The sequence below is a fragment of the Linepithema humile genome, chromosome 6 (assembly GCF_040581485.1).
Source record: "Linepithema humile isolate Giens D197 chromosome 6, Lhum_UNIL_v1.0, whole genome shotgun sequence".
In the NCBI taxonomy this organism is placed as follows: Eukaryota; Metazoa; Arthropoda; class Insecta; order Hymenoptera; family Formicidae; genus Linepithema; species Linepithema humile.
In genome coordinates, this window is record NC_090133.1 from 5,607,599 (window position 1) to 5,624,726 (window position 17,128).

At 43.8% G+C, this 17,128-nt stretch overlaps 2 protein-coding genes and 1 long non-coding RNA gene across 5 annotated transcripts in view; 1 reads left to right on the forward strand and 2 right to left on the reverse strand.

The window, feature by feature from the left end:
• disco-r (disco-related) overlaps positions 1-17,128 on the forward strand; it is a 378,404-nt gene that overhangs the window by 73,321 nt on the left and 287,955 nt on the right. The window lies entirely within an intron of this gene.
• On the reverse strand, positions 3,112-9,832 carry LOC137000335 (uncharacterized). Its single transcript, XM_067356523.1, has 3 exons — positions 9,577-9,832; positions 9,354-9,440; positions 3,112-8,977 (listed from the first exon to the last, which is right to left on the reverse strand). Exons 1-3 carry the CDS (start codon positions 9,686-9,688, stop codon positions 6,333-6,335), a joined length of 2,844 nt encoding a protein of 947 aa, XP_067212624.1. The 5' UTR covers positions 9,689-9,832; the 3' UTR covers positions 3,112-6,332.
• Positions 12,219-17,128, reverse strand: part of LOC137000337 (uncharacterized) — a 126,324-nt gene continuing 121,414 nt past the window's right edge. For both annotated transcript variants that reach the window (XR_010890595.1, XR_010890596.1), the window contains exon 7: positions 12,219-16,671. This is a non-coding gene — a long non-coding RNA (uncharacterized lncRNA). The remainder of the gene's footprint in view (positions 16,672-17,128) is intronic.

Below are 17,128 nucleotides of genomic sequence, written 5' to 3' on the forward strand. Positions count from 1 at the left end.
CGTAGCAAATTGAACATTCAGCGACTGTCGCGCGTTTAGCGTGAATACACGTGCTTTTATGGCGACCGTCCAACGTTTACTATAAATCAGAGACAACGGCGTGTGTACATACGCGAGCGCACATACGCACGCAGGCGATCTGATTTAATGCCCATCGACATGAGACTTAACGGTCGACGGGGATAACAGGTCTGATAAGATTGACGAGCGAGCTTCGAGCCGATACCTGTCGCCTACTCCTCGAATCTCGAACGATCAAAGCAGATAGCGATAAATAGATAATCGCAAAACAGGATACAACAGTAGTCGTTCGTATTAAACCGCAGTCGTGCTAATTATTATTGCCGCGGGATATTGATGTTGACAGCTCGGCGCTAATATCGTCAATGTTTGATCGAATGCTGACATCGTTACGCGCGCGCGCTGCAAGAACATGTTTATTAACATTTCTGACGGCTTTTTCTTTACGGGAATAATAATAGGAGAAAGACATCGACGGAGAGCAGCCTGGCCGATTTGCAGTCGGCAATCGGCAGCGACCGGCATTATGATTAGCGGAGGTTGGTACAGCAATTAGGAGAAATGACAGTCCACGGCGCAACGGAAGCGATCCCGCTGGGAAATATCGATTTTTGCCCGTGCCTCGCGTCTTGGGAGACTCGGCGTTGCGGATATTTACCGTTGCTCGTTTAATCAAAGTCAGGGAGCGCGTGATCGCTGAAACGTTCATCATCGGGCGTCTCGGGGATTCGATTCGTGGACAATCAAACGTTCGTCACGAGCGGCAATTAATATCCGTGGAGTACCGGCCGCTGCGGTCGGGGGCTTTGAGCTTATTGCATTTCCTTTTCCGTTAACGAGGAAACGATTTTGGCGAGCGGCGAAGAAATTATGACAGCGCTTGCCGTGGTGCGAGAAACCACGGACTTATCGATCGTTGTGTCACGAAAAATGAGTCACATTCATAGCCGAATAGGGAAAAATCATTGACAGATGTGAACGTTGAAACGGCTCAATGTAATTAAATAAAACTTGATGAACTTGATAAATTTTACCCACACTAATTAATTGATTAATTAATTAAATATAACTACGAGAAGCAAGAACAATGTTCTTACTTGTCGATCAAAGTTTTAGACTGAAAGATTTATTATGTCAAAGTTTAGCATTTTTTGCTTTTAAGATTAGATTCGAGTAATAGCTTGAAACAAGATGAAAGACATGTCTATTAAATTAATAAAAAATTTTAACATATTTTTGTTTCTAAAAAATTTATTAATTGAGAAACAATTCGCGGGAAATTTATACCAAACGGAGCAGGGAAGTAAAACTTGACAATGGGCAATCTATTTTCTGCGATGCCTGGAATTCCGGCGTAATTACCAACTTCCGAATGAGAATAACGAGCGACAGATGTTCGCTGATGGTGACGAGCTCCGTAAAGACGTTTTCCATTTCCCGGTCTTGGGAAAAAGGACAGCCGGTGGACTTACGCGCGAAAGGGAAATGTCAGATACTTTCGCCGCGTGCTCTCCGCAAATTGCCGCTGGTGATATTGGATTCCTCGTGTCGTCGGAATACGCTCGTTCGTATTATAATTGCAAAAGTATATTTTCAACTGTAAAAATACACATTAATGTTAATTTCCACTTGTAAATAGTCAAGCATCTCGCGATTACGGGTTACCAATTTATCTGCAATTGAAAATGGTTTTTTTATTATATTATAAATGATTAAATTGTAATTAATTTTCTCGTATACTGTTTATAAAAAAATAATTTTAGCTCCGGGACATTTAGCTTTACAAAATATTATATAATCTTTAATATTTAAGACACAAATTTTTCAAAATAGATGGTTTAATACTGTAATACTGTTATCAATTAATTTTTTATCTCTTTATTAACATATGCAAACTTTTTGAAACAAGGATTGCTTTAAGATGCGTCGATTTTTCTGACAAACTACGTTCCATTCTCAATGATTAGGCCGATACAATAAAAGTTTGAAACTAGTCCGAGTCCCTCTTTCCAAAGCTGTTAGTTTACTTAACTCCATTACACGGTCGCCATAAAATTAAGTCGACACTCATGACTGCCAAGATCATGTGCGTAGCTTTCGCTTTGCGCGCAGCCCTTTGATATCACGATCAGAAAACACTCCGCGCAGAACTCTGGAGTTGGCTGTCTACCAGGACGCGATTAGGCTACAACGTGCTGCAGTAATATTGTAACCGCGTTTAACCACCGTCCGGCGTAACGCAAACATTCGCGCCCGGCGATCTTCGCGCGCGCACGGCGCGCATAAATTTCGTCTCGCGCCACGCGGCGGATATTTCGGCGCGCGCGTAAACCGCGAATCGACGTGTCAACGGATCGCCGGCGATTCCCTCGGCGAGGTTCGCGCCGTAGTCTGCGGTTGACGTCGATTAATCACACGCACACGCGTAACGAATTCCACCGTGTGTATTTACGGGCAGCGCGCGTATGTGGTGTGTGCGCACGCTGCGGGCAACGACGCGGCGGTGACTTGCAACTACGCCCGCCGCCTATCATATTAACGGGTAATTGAAAGATATCCGGCCGGAAAGCGGCGCCGTGATTTTTTGTGGTGTCACTACGGGGCCACGCTCTGCGGCGAACGATCGCGGGGTGACTTGCGCCCGAGGCGCGACCACTCGACCGCTCGGGCGGAATCACGTCATCTCACTGCGGAATACGTGTGTGTGTGTGGACGACACTCGTTACTTAACCCTCGCTCTGCCACCTGGAGGGCACATCCCGCTAGGGTTGAAATCACTGGAAACAGTTACTATTCGCATTGCTGAAATTGGATGCATCTGATGTGCATGCAAACTCGCAATTTTTAGTAGAAAAGGAACTGCTTCGTTACCGTTATATTTAAAAACGTTATTAAAATAAAATTTGAAAACTTGATGAAATATCCATTATATATTTAATTCACAAAATTAGATTTTTTTTATTCGACAGCTTATGTGTCAATTTTTGGATGCCGGGATCACAATTGTTTTAATAATGCATGCTGCTCAAAGATGTTGCAAGCCAAAATGAACAAGACTTTCCACGTAGATGTATCATAAAATTGCACATGTGTAAAAGCTCGTGACACCGTAAACAAAGACGCTCTTCGCGTTATTAATAATAACCGGTGATTTCGCCTCGAGTGGGGGGTTCTCTGACTTGGCGTTTAAGTTGGCTTCGGCTCGTGACGGAGCCGTCGTATGAAAACATTCCTCGTCGATTTACTTTCGGGAATCCACACATAAACGTTGACGTATTTAAGGGAGGTTGTAAACCATCTATTTCGGTGTCTCGGATGCCACGGATGGTCGCAACGTCCCGGATTATGGTTCTATGCGAGAAACGACGATGCTAACATTGTGGAATTCTCAGTCACTTCCTTGGCGACCTTCTATTAACGGAAACGTCGCGACATATTTATGATATGATTCATTTAGAATGCAGAATATGAACTTTCCTAGAGAGATCGTCATTGTCGTATCGGTGACAAAATGAATCATAAGTTGAAAATATCAGCATAATTAATCTATAATTGTTCAGATCAATTTTTAAAATATATAATTATTTTTCTCTTTTCTCACAATATACATTTTCTTATATAAGTGATTAATAAAGAGTTTCTGTTAAAAGATTATATAAATAAAACACTGAACTTTAAACCTTTTCAGTGGATATTTGGCTATGCAATTAAAAAATGCAAAACTAAATAATTATTAGTATATAAAATTTTAATCATTTGAGGATCGGTCATGCAGCTAGCAACTAGTATAGCAAATCTCAAATCACCGCGTCAGGTCTGCGAAACGCAGAAAATTCGTCACATTTAGGCGCGATAAGACCCAAGACTAACTGACGAGAATCTCGCTTTATCTGCCAGTGATGTTCGTCCTCGTCTTACAACGGCTGCCGGTTATATCGGAATTGCTATCGCTACCAAGAGGAAGCCTCGTCGCGCGGGCAGACTTGCTGGTTGAACGGCGGTACGACAAGGAGTTATGATATCGGTGCCGATCGCTGTGCCAAGTGAAAACACGATGGCGTGAGTAATATACAACCATAGGGCGATCTTTTATAGCGCGGGAGACCCCGAAAGGAATGATCCGCGGCTACGTCTCGCGGAGATAGGATCGTTCTAACCCCGGCGGGAACGAGAGGAGAGGGTCAAGGAGGAGCGAACCCGGAGCAGTCAGCGGATTCTACTCGTAAATAAAACAGCGTCTGCTACCAATGCCAATCCTGTTGGCCTTGTCGTGCTGCGTTGTTTGTCATCTAAATTCGCTGTTTGATACATCGGCGTGATTCATACGAAAGATTAGAAAAAATCCGCCATTTATCAATTATTTATTTTTGTATTCAACAAGTGAATTTTTTCCATTTTTTCTTCTGAATAGAAAATAAGGATGAGAATTTAATCGAACTGTTATGGCATTTACAGCCCTTGTTCTTCACGATTGTATCGAGAATTACTGATTTCTCAAATTAAAGTCAAATTTAATGCGGTCGATTTTGTATAGTCACCTCCGTTCTCCAAAGTTTAGCGCAATGAATTAATCGTTGAAAATCGATGATCCCGAATTACCTCGAAGGTGCAATATCTTGAGCCGCAAGTCAGTTCTAATTCGAGCAGCATCATTCGAGACTCATTATTTGCGTTCCGTTAAACGCGGACAGCATCGGCAAAAGTGCACGCGGTGTTTGCGTCCGCGGGAGCGAATGACAGCGGGATGGATCGGCGGGTGAGCGATCGAACGGCGAGGAAAGTGGCACGCACGGCAACGGCCAGCTGCCGTAACCGAGGCTAAGCTACGTCCGCGTGTCTTCTGCCGGCGCGAAGGTAATCAGGGCCATGAGGTCTGCCATTACTGGCGGGCATTATCGGCGATGGTAGCAGCGCGGTATGGTAGCCACAGTGGAATCGCCGGATTCGCTCGAATCTCTCTTTCGCTCTCCCGCGCTCGCTCGGACGCGGGAAAGTCCGCTTCGACACCCCGGACGAAGGATATACCGGACGCGATGTGGCAGCGGCGGCGTGCGTACACACCGCCGATTAGACGGACGGCAGGACGCCTGCGATTTGAATGATTAGATGGGGGGTCGACGATTCGGAGATCCCGCCGGTAGTCAAATAACAGCCTCCAGGCCGGGAGAGCGGCCGCGTTCGTGACCGGTAGGCACGCATATCTCGGCGCGGTGGGGTCGATAGTTCGCCCGTTCGCAGGAGGAAGACGAGTGCGGGATGCGCGTCTGTATATACGTAAGTACACGTGTCTGATTGAACGACCTAAGCCGGTCGTTCTCCAACCTTATCCTCCCCCCCTGCCTACCCGCTGCCGCCTCTCGACAGGTGCGTCGGCCGTGGATTAATGCCCGATCGTCTCGAGGATCAAAAAAGCTCTTAAGGCGAGCTAACCGCGCCCGTATACGGTAATTTCGTGGATACGGCCCCGGCTCGATTCCCTATCCGCTTTTAATCGTAAACGCGAGAAGGCGAACGTGTTTATGGGAGTGGAGAATAATTTCAGGAGGCGGGAGACGCGCTCGTCCGTAGCGAGCTCGATGAACTAAAGGAAGCTGCTTACGCACCGAGTCTGAATGAGCTAGTATTTAAGCAGCAAACGTCTGTTGAATAACTACAGTGCTGAATACATTACGTAAGGACATAATTATTACTCGAAAATTCTAAGTTTTATAATTTTTCTTAAAGTTTTATTGAAAATTAGTTACGTTATTGTCGCATATATATTTATGAATTACTTTCAAAAACTTATTTTTACGCTATAATGTAACTAAATTTTTTGTAGCTGTTTACACATATTATTTTTGTAAAAAACAAACTGAATCAAATGCGTTTTGTTGCATATTATATTCTTCATTCTATTCTTTTATTTCTAATTGAAAATACATACATTAGATATGAAAAATAATAACATGTATGTACTATTATTTGCACATTGTTTCTCACTTACGTGTTAACAATAAATTTTATATTACATTTTTTAAATTTTTATCACAAAAAAAAAATAAGAAAAGGATAAAGAAAGAAAGACTACAGCATAAAATACTGCAAAAAAAATGTCAGTAACATTTGCATTCATTGTATTCATACTCGGTGCACTTAAACGTCAGCAGGCGGACGGAAACGATACGCAATCTGGGATTAAAGTTTGCGGAACCCTCGCTCGTTACGACGCGGGCAACGAGCCCGTCCTAATTAACCGAGAGAACTGAATTATGCAAAGGTGCCGCGGGGTGTACACTCGCCGGAAGTTACGTCGCGAATTCGCAGCGAGTTCACTGATGATACGCGTGCAGCGACACGTTGTCGCCGTCCCGCGCCGTCTGGCTCGTCCTCTCGTCGGCCGCGCCGAGCCGCGAGAAGGCCTGCGTCCATTGCTGCAGCCCCAGCGTGTCCGCGGCATCGTCGACACGCAGGTAATCAGGTGCCACCCGCTGGTCCCGGGAGGACATGTGGAATCCGCTCGCTCGTCCCGCGTTTTTTGCGCTGTCGCCGCTTCCTGAAGTCTCCATTACCGTTCCAGCGTGGGAATCGCGCGGCACCGCGGCGGCGTTTGCATACGAGTCGTTGACATTTCTCAGCGATGACCGAGCGACGAAGGAAGAATCAGAGCGAGACGGCTCTCGCTTGATCGACTTGTAAACGAGGCTTCTGGAATGTGGCACGCGCCATTTATCCAGGTGTTCTTTACTGTAAGGATAGGGATCGCCCGGCAGTCGTACGTAATCACCATCGATGATATAATCCTTGCTCAAATCGTCCACGTCCTCCACATCCGAGTCAAAGGTGGTATTTTTCTCGTTTTTCGAGTTGGATTTTGAATCTTCTTTGGCTGCGTACGATTCTATTCGATCATTGTCGGTTGATGGAGCATCGAAAGCGACATATGTAGCGCTTTCGTTTTGCAAGTTTGTATATACATAAGAATCTTCGGAATTCTTTGTTTTGCTCTGAATATTCTTGTTATTAAAGTGAGATCCGTCTTTTTGTACAGATTGAAGAGGCGCAGAAACAGCATTTGATAGACAAGCAGTCTTTTCGTGATCTTTCGACTTTTCAGTGACTTGCGATTGGTTTAAAGAAATTTTTGTTTTTTTATCCTCAGCAATGGCTCGTATCTTGGCCAAATTGCTATCGACATATGATTGTTTCTGATTAATTTTTGAAAATGTTTGACATTCCTTGGATAAAAGAGGTCCTGTAGCGTTTAATGAATTTGTAGTAATGTCAGATTTTTTTTCATGGCTTTTTGAGTCTCTTTGTTTTTCACTCTGCTGATTTGATGTCTGATTTTCGGAATTTGTGGAGAACGCTGACGTTGATCCTGGACACATCTGAATAGTTTTCTCAACATAAGTAGAACTGACTGGAAGTAATTCAATATTTCGTCGAGTGATAAAATTTGCGTTGCGATGTGCATAGCGAATCTGCATGTTCAAAGTGTGCATTTTCCTGTTGGACGAATGACTGTCTGATCTTTGTACGTCCATGAATCCGGAGCGCTCGATCTCTATAGATTTTATGGAATCGATCTCTTTGTCCTTCATGCTGTCCTCGATGGACTTCACGACTCGCACGTCTAATTTTGGCTGCGGCGCTTCCGGTCGGATAGACACCTTCTTCAGGTTTCCTATATAATCGTCCGGCAGAAAATCTTGTTTCTGAGAGACCGCGATTGATTTCCATTTCATAAAGAGATTCTTCCAGGCGGCGATTTCGGCGTCTGGAGACACTCCTTCTGGAACGTTGTACTCATCGTCGACAGTGATTACTTCCTCTAGCGTGTTCGGTGATGTGCTCATGATTTTTCGAAGGGCTTCAAAATTCAAAGACGGGCTTGCGTCAATTCTTTCTCGTTCCGCTGCAATAAGATCGTCATTTGGCGAAACTAAGTTGCTCGATGGAGTCGAGAGATATTCCGCGGTTGTTTTTGCCTCTTTCGCCGAGGAGTTTAGCGCCGAGGAAACGTTACTCTTTGCCTCGTCGATTCTGACGGTTGGAGAGGCGTTTTGACGTTCACTCGCGCCTCTTCCGGGGTTCTCGGATGTCAGCGAAGCGGCATCTTCGACATCCGGCTTCGGCTGTTTTAGGCTCACTCCCCAAAGCCGCTTCGTGACGTATCGCCGTCCCTTTTCGGCCAAGTTATCGTTATCGCTCGCCTTGGCGGCCGGTTCCTCGGCAAATTTCACGCCCCGCTCGTAACGAAACACCGCGTCGGGGTCGCCCTTCGGGTTATCGTCCGCTTCCATCGCCACTCGGTTCTCGCTATTATCAACGGATCCGTCCGTACGTATTACCGGCTTCTTCTTCTCCTTTTTGTCCTTCTCCTTCTCACCCTTTTCACGTTTTTCGATCGCGTTGGGCTCTCTGATAGGCGGCTTCGAGTTTCTAGGAGCGAAATCTGCGATCGTGCGCGTCGGCACGCCGATGTTTCTATTAGAATCATACGATCTCAGAGGCGATTGCTTCGTCCGTGGTGGCAGGCGATAACAGTGTCTCTGGTTTGTGTAATTGCGATAATATGCGGCCACATTGAGATCGTCAAACTCAGTCGCGTCGTCGTTCCTCGCCGATCGATGTATCTTGCTAGGATCGAGCCACGAAGAAACGGAATCCGTTACGCGTTCAAAAACTTTTCCAACTTCGATGCGACTCGACTGCGACGAGGCGTAAATCGCAAACTGCTGACTCGCGTTCGCGTATTCGCCGTCTTCCGTGTTACACTTCCCGACGCGAAAGTTCCCATCGTCGAACTTCGTCGTCGATTGCGCCGCGCAGAAGTTAGCCAGTTTTTGATTAACGACGCCGACCTTGCCCGAAGAGTCCGCCGGCCGTTTGGGAACCGCTATTTTTGGTTGCTCAAGCGTTGTTGCTGTTGCTGCCCGATTGATGACCGCGACGTCAGCTTTGTAGCTTCTATCTTTTGCAACATGTTATTTTACCGATGATTTACGTCATGTGATATAGCGTGACGACCAGAAGTTTAAGATGTATGCAATTTCTCACGACGCAGATATGTCGTGAATATTTTTCCAGTAGTAGTTATTTTTTTTGTGCAATGCATTACATAAGTGACAAATTGCAACAATTAAATTATATGAAGGTTATCATGATAAAATTTCTCATCTACATTGTTTGTGATGAATTAATCTTCGTCTTAAATAAGCAAATTAATCTATGAGAACACATGTAACATCATCAATCGTATAAGTTTTGCGGCTTATATAATGCATGCATTACGCAATGATGAATGGCAAAAAATAATAACCTCCGTCCCAAAAGTGACGGCAACTCACCTGCGGCCTTATTAAAGATGTCCTTCAGCCAGGTGAGGAATCCTTCTCGCCCGCCAACGGTCTTTCCATCGGTATGCAGGACGGATGCTGCGTAAATACGGACGTTGCGTTAAAAATGTCATTGTCATCCGAAACGTATGGCATCTTAGTGTATGATATGTCGCGTATTTATAACGGCCGACACGTGATTGTACGGTCGTGTCTGACATTTAGGGTGACTGACCGGCAGATAAATTCCTCCGGGACTTGGGGCTAAACAACCCCCGCACGACGTCGGCCAGGTCACGTTGTCGCCATAGAATCGCGCCCCTCGAACTTGAAGGAAACGCACACATTTCGGTGGATTATACTAGTCGAATTTTGACGGTAGACTTTTCCGAATCTCCTTGATCTGCCGTTGTTGAAGGATCTTATTAGCAAACTCGCCAGACTGTCTTTTACCAAGCTCGCTTGCCTGACTCCTCGTTCGATTACTCGCGCGCGATTTTGTTTATCATAATTGAATAAAAAAAAAAAAGCGAGCGAATGCAATGCTGCTTTGGTTTACTGTCGTCAGCGGCGAGTTTTCATGAAGCTAGTAGGGAAAGTAAACAAATTGAATTTATACCTAAATAAGTTAAAAATTATATAAGTAATTGATTTATCTCTAAACAAAATTTACATTTTTAAATAATTTATTGATAAATATCAATGTATGAAAAAATTGTTCAGGGTAATGATACAATTTGTAAAGCAAATGTGTAATGTTGGGTGACGGGTTTTAATTATTCTTAACAAATCTATGGAGGCGAATACTGTCGAGTCATCAAAGTCACAAACTAGACTTCGGTTAATCATTGGCAAAACTTTTCTTCCCATGAGGTTCGAGACCCTCTGGCACCAATAATGTTATAATGGATCACATAGAGATGAGTGGGAAGATTGCAATATATTTTTCGATGTCACGCAGTCCATGAAGGAAACATTATCTATATTATAATTTATTCTCAATTTTATTAAATTTATAAAATATTTCTATGCTTTATTTCAAACTTTCTAAAATACGTCTGATATGCACATCACAAAGTAAGTAAAGTAAGATTAGATGATATAACAAAAGAAATTTCTTACTGCTTATAATTTAAATGTTAACAATTCTACTTTTAGAATGTTTTTCTTACATTTAGTCTTTTCATGTATTATTCATAGTACGTCATTAATATTACTCAAACACGACACACCTTATCATCTTAACTGTAACGAGAAAAAAAATGCAGAGATCGATACTTTCAACTTTTTGCGTGCAAGCAGTTTTAATCGGAGAAAATAGGATAAGAACTCTTTCGGACAGGATATTGTGGGTAAAGGATCGCGGTTCGCTCGCGCTGTCGCGTGAGAATGGCCATGGCCATTCGGGCCACGTACCTTGATAACCGTTAATAAAAGCTTAAAGGACATTATCGTAAGCATTCGTCGGGACATTAAAAAGCGCACGTGCCCTTAACGGTAGGCCTTCGATGCAATTTTAAACAGCCATTTCCGACCCTTACTACCAATTGTCCTGGCTGACACATGTCCCCGATGCTGTTACATGAATCCAAGGGACTTACCGAGCTGAATACCAATCGTCCGCCACAATGCAAGCAAAGTAAGGGCGGTAAGAATGAAGGGTGAACGTTTGGTTTGATGTGCTGTCCTTCGTGCAACGGATACACCCCGATTTTAATGTGATTTTGACTAACAGTCAATCAACTTATTGATAATTAAAAAATTGATTTTCTGTCCTTCTTTTGTCTTCTTTTTAATCAATTTTGTACTCATTCATTTTATTTGTCTATTTTCAAAAAGCAAAAAGTTATTAAGTATTGTAAAATTGTGTAATATTAACAAGTGACAAATAAGAAGAGTTATTTTGATCGTTTATTTTCAGCATAATTTAATCAATCAGCTTCAGTTAACATTTTTCTGTAATTCTATAAATAATACAAAATTTTAATCTCTCGGTTTTCATGTACTCGAATCATCATTTAGAAAATTAACGATATCCTATTTTTCTAAGAGTGAACGAAATTGAAGCGCTACAATAAAGAAAGAAACTAAGATATAGCAGCACATTAGCCATAAATTCGTGAGTCCCCAGTGCCAAATAGCGGGTGTCGCATCCCGCCGTGTCAATTGTATAAATTGGCTATGACAAACTTATCGTTTTGCCGGCACGCGTATATATACACGCGTATATATACACGGGGCTGGAAAGATTTCGTCCAGGCGCGAGATATCGACGACGAGACAGCAATTTTCCGGGCGTAGAAATTCGGTGCAGGTGCGTTTCGAGTCCCACGTGGTCGTTTGAGGCATCGTTCCCCGGAGATCTCGTGTGAAAACGTGACGTTCCACCTTTGGCCACTCACGTACGCGGGGCACGCCGTTGGGTTTTGTCGTACGATTCGTCGCGCACGACATCTTTCCCGCCGTTACTCGTAAATCCTGGCTCTGCCGGGGACGAATGTTATTGCGGATTGCCGGAGAATGGCCTAAACGATGATATAAGATAGGATAGTACGTATTTTCTATATATCATTGTAGAAGATTTATTTGCGCCTTGAAATAACTTCTTTTATTATTGAATTATTTTAGAACCACGCGCAGCGCTTAGAAATATTAATTAATTAATTTCTATTGCAGTGCAAAATATTATTTTTGTAAGGATAAGAAAATAGAACGATATAACGATACAAGATTTAGCTCAGCTTTTTATTATCAATATGTTACTATATTTTTTAAAATTCTTAATAGATATATAACACAATAATGAAGCAAGAATAATTAAGTAGTATTAAATTTTGTTTTAACGCGTATTTTTAACTGCATATTTGATTTAGCTGGAGACATCATAACGCTTGTAAATTTATTTTCACATTTCGTTCGGCAACTGGAATCACAACGATTAATTTCAGGTCTGTCGTCGACAATCGTTTACGTTCGGAAACGATTTACACCGAGCGTTTACCCGCGCTAAGAGCTTAAAGCGCGCCGGGCAGGCAGGGTGAGTTTACATTCAGGGGGCGACGCGTGGGGTTGAAACCGCTCGTTTATCAGTAACCGACTCTAGTGAAAGCGACACCGAGGCACTACGCCGCACGAATAACAATCCCCCTGCCTCTCACCGAGGCGATGTGAAAAGTATTGCCGGCGCGACGTCGCTTCGCGCGAACGTCGTCATCGGACGTTATTTATCCGGCTTGGCGCTCTTTTTTTTATTTCCAATTCACTTAGCCACCAACGAGGAATTTCCCGGACTTGAAAAACCTCGGGTTCTCGTGCCGAGAAGGAGAGCGACTCCATAGAATCGCAAACGCGTCTCCGTCCCTAGAGAAACGTCAATTTTGATTTCCGTCGATTTTCCAGTGGTATGATCGGGTTTCAATATTTTAAGTAGGCGCTCCTGAAAATAAGAAATATCTAAGACGTCACATCATGTGATCATGCATTATGTGATATCTAAAAACACGTATAAAATAATATGAAAAGATGGTACATGCCATAAATTGTTCCGATTACTCAATCAATCTTGATCGCTGCCTATCAACGACATTGGCCGTAGTGTCGATTAATTACTCCGTTCGGGGCTCAGGATTAATCTCGTGTGACCGATAACCGGCGTCCACCGGCGCATCGTTCACCCTGTCGGTGAGTAAAATTGAGTTCGACGACTGGGTTGCGAATCTCATCTGGCAGGCGTCGAATTCAAACCGGGCGTCTTCTTGTCGACCTATTTTGCAAGTGTCGTCGGTGCGCCGGGCTAATTTGTCAGTTGTCGAGTTAGCGTCCTCCCAGGGGGATTTCCCCAACCGGAGCCGAGCCCCGGCCCCGCCGGGCGGGTAATCAACCGGTGAATATCTGAACTACAGCCTCCGAACTCGCTCCGCTTATTTATAAAGAAGAAGCTATCTCGAGACAAGAGGCGCGATTGATTCATTCCCCCACTTTGCAGTCTGGAATTTTCTCAACCTCATTCCCCCTTTTTTTTTTTATTTTCGGCGTTGGAAAAGTTTGCTCATCGGCTAAGACAGAGAGATGTAAACCAAAACGACATTTTAAATAAAATCTAGATATAATTAAATAAATAACAATAAAATACAAAGAATTTATAATTCAGAAGAATATTAATTATGTAAATGTATTTTTAATTAATGTAGCTAATTTCTTTTAGTTTTTTTTATTGCGAGATAAAAAATGATTGTCGTATTTTTACATTTTCTGATAAGAAAAATACTTCCTCGACTTGTTCATTCTGTCAGATATCTGGAGATGCTCTCTTTCTGTTTGCGTGTCTTGCATCTTATCTATAATTTTTTGAAATTTTAGTAGAAAAGCCGAATATACATTTCCCCTATCTTAAATGCAGCAAATGTGGTTCGAGAAAACCAAACCTAAAGTTAAACTTCCCGGTACGTGCAGGGACAATGCTCTAAACCCTGTTTCGTGAAAGTCGAAAAAGCGGAAGCGCGGAGAATATCCCCGAAAAGTGGCAGGCCAGTATCGCGGGCGCGTGGCAGGTGGATTTCCTCCGTTGTCACAAGAGCCGGCTCGTGCGAGCGTGCCACTTTTCTCGTAGCGGATTTCAGAGGCTTTGTAGTTCATCCATTTCCAAGGCTTGAACCCCCCTGTGCATTATTTAAATAAACAAGCAGGACGACGGGGGAGATTGGCTGCCGCTTGTACACCATCTCCCGTCTTCTCTCTTTCTCCATAATAAATGCTTCTCGGTTCTTCTTCTTCCTTCTCGTTTCCCCTTCGGCGTCTCTCTCTCTCTCTCTCTCTTTTGCATCCTTTCTCCCCGTCGCTCCAGCACGCTCGGGCGCGCTCTCGAAACGTTACAGTGACGAATAATTATCCCCACCGCGCGGAGGTGCGGCGTGAAAGCCGGTAGAAGTGACAGGCGAGGGGGTGCCGGCGACGGAGGAGGAAACCCCCGCACCTTGTAATGAATTTTAAATTGGCTCGCATTCATAATGCAGCCCCGTTGACAGTCGGGACGAACCGGAGATGACAAAGTAAAACGGCCGAGTTAATATTTCCGGGCGCGTGCGCCGCGAATTACCACGACAGTGACGGCGATGACAATGAGAACTACAACGACGTCGAGCGCGATAAGAACACAGCTCGATGCAGTCGCGCGCGTATACGGGCGCGAGATACAGCAACAGGCGAAATTGTTTCGATACATAATGCTATCTGCCGCGTACAATCTCCCGCGGAATAACGACGTCGCACCGCGGGTTCGCAGGCCGATCGTAGATCAGTAATTAGCTGCTTCGTACGTACAAAGTTAGGAGATGCGACGGCGGCGGCGAGCGGCCTCGCCCGAGCGTGACGCGTTGTCGCACGCTTTCATCGCAGGGCTCAGTAATTAGCAATTTTTGCATAAAGCCGCGATATCATCGGCATCGGCCCTGTCATCCTGGCGTAATCTCGGTCTCCGGGCCGGTCGAGCGACCTCAAGAGCCCGCGGAATATTTATTATCGTAACGCACGATCGCATTTCTCCGCCGGCGCGCCGGCGCGACGTTTCCCCGTTACGCATTTTTTTCCGCGATCGTAAATTATATCAGACGCGGCCAAATTGCCGTCCTTGCGACGAATTTACGAGGAAATAATCGCACGCATTTACGAAGGTAATAATAATAATAATTTTCATCGCAATAAAGGGTACGCCTCCTTACGCATATAATTTCAAGTTCAACGAACGAAGCTGCCGAAGTTGCATCGCATATATTAAGTTTGCCTATTGATGAATAGTTCGTAAAATATTGCGAGACGCAATGGAAGTTACATAGAACGTCAACTCGTTAAAATAGTACCATAGATTTCACTTTAGATAATATTTTAAGATTATTATATAAATATTTCATAAATATTCAGCTTGTCTTTTTCATACAAATTTTCTCGAAATAACATACTTTCTCATTGTGGTATTTATGTCGGTTATCATAATATTATATTGAGATATATTTATCTTGAAAATTTTAAGAATTAAATATAAAACGTGCAGCTTTTTATACGAGGAAAATTAAATATATTTCTCTGTCATAATTTAATAACGTTTTAAAATATTTCCTAAAATTTTAAAAATATAATGCTTTTCAAAATTTTTCGGAGAACAAAATATACTTTGAACATCGTTTATTTGAACTTGTACCAAAGTCGTATAATTGATACGCTGCGAGATGAAGTTATCCAGCCACCACAATAGTATCGAAGGTTCAGTTTGACGTGCACGAACCACGAACAATTCGTAGCGCGGTACCGAAGGTACCGAGCAGCTCTCGCAACTACCGCCTTGGGAACTTCGCGCAATCGTTGCGCATGCAGCAGCGCGATCCCGCGAGACGAATCAGCCGAATTGCTGCGGGGAGGGCGAGTTCTGCCGGAGATCTTGGACGCTAACTCTGCTTATTGTTCACCGACCTGCGGCGGAACATGGCACACGTGGAAGAAACGAGACAGGTAGTCGACTGCACGAGTGTGCATCACGAAAATAGACACGGCTCGCCATGTGGGCAACGTCGCGGCTAGTATTGATAAACAGATACCCGACCCTCGGTTCGAAAAACCCCGTTATCTTCCCACTTCTTTGATCTTGCCGGCGACTCCGAGATCCCTTTTGCCATCGTTAAAATCCTCTATTACGATCAAAGATGCTGGCGGTCCTTCAGAGTCCAATGCGCCTCAATCGCAATCTATTTTTGCGTCCGCTGCAGATATCGAAATTACCGGTCAATCGGCCGCGCCTTCTGCAGCGATTCTGCTTTAAAAAAAAAAAAAAACAATTTGAACACAATCAGGATAAACCGCTTATATTTAATTACACGAAATTAACTTTTGTAAAATGGTACTTTTATTATTATATTTCATATTTTACAATATACAGATTGAATTGACTACTTAAATATCGTTTAGTGTTTTTTTAACACAAAATATTTCATAAAGAGTACTTTGATATACATTACACTGCACAAACTTGTACTTGATATCACTCGAATACTGGATTCTAAGTCGTTAGTGTAAGCAACATAATGCGCTTCGCGAAGAGCTACTTTTCGAGAGATACACGTATATAGTAGTGCCGAAACGTCTCGAAGGCAGACGATCGAACTTTCCTCGACGTCTCTCGGTGTCGGCTGCATCCACCCAGGGGGTTGGCGCGGGTGGGGAGGGTGGGAGATGCTGTTAACTCGACCGGGTTTCCTTGCGAGTTCCCTTCTGGTATCTGCAGGTGGATGTTGAGCCAGTGATACTACCGGAAGGCACTTCGAGCCCCCGGGCCGCTCCGAGTCTGTAAGTTAGCCGCGTACAATTACCATACATCTCCGCGGCCGTAACTCCCGGCGCCGTTACAGCGCTCGGACGAGAGCTATGGATGGATATCCCAACTTGCGAGACCGAGCGGCGTCTCGGGAAACATCTGTACAGTCAAATTGAAACTGGCGAACGGGCGCGATGAATATTGTCGGAAATGCGGCCGATATGCTGCGAAACCGTCGACTCGATGACATGCAATTTGTCGGAAAAATCTATTCAAAGATCAATATATCAAGATGCCGCACGATTCGCTGAACTGATTAGTTATTTGATAGTAATTTCATAAATTGAAATAAATAATGAGACGACTTTCTTGTTTAATAATCAACATTTCGAAATTTATTGTGCAACTGATAGATGAAGTATGATTTTATGACGTGTGTTCGATAAATTTACGTAATCTACGAAATATTAAGCAATCATTCATCAAA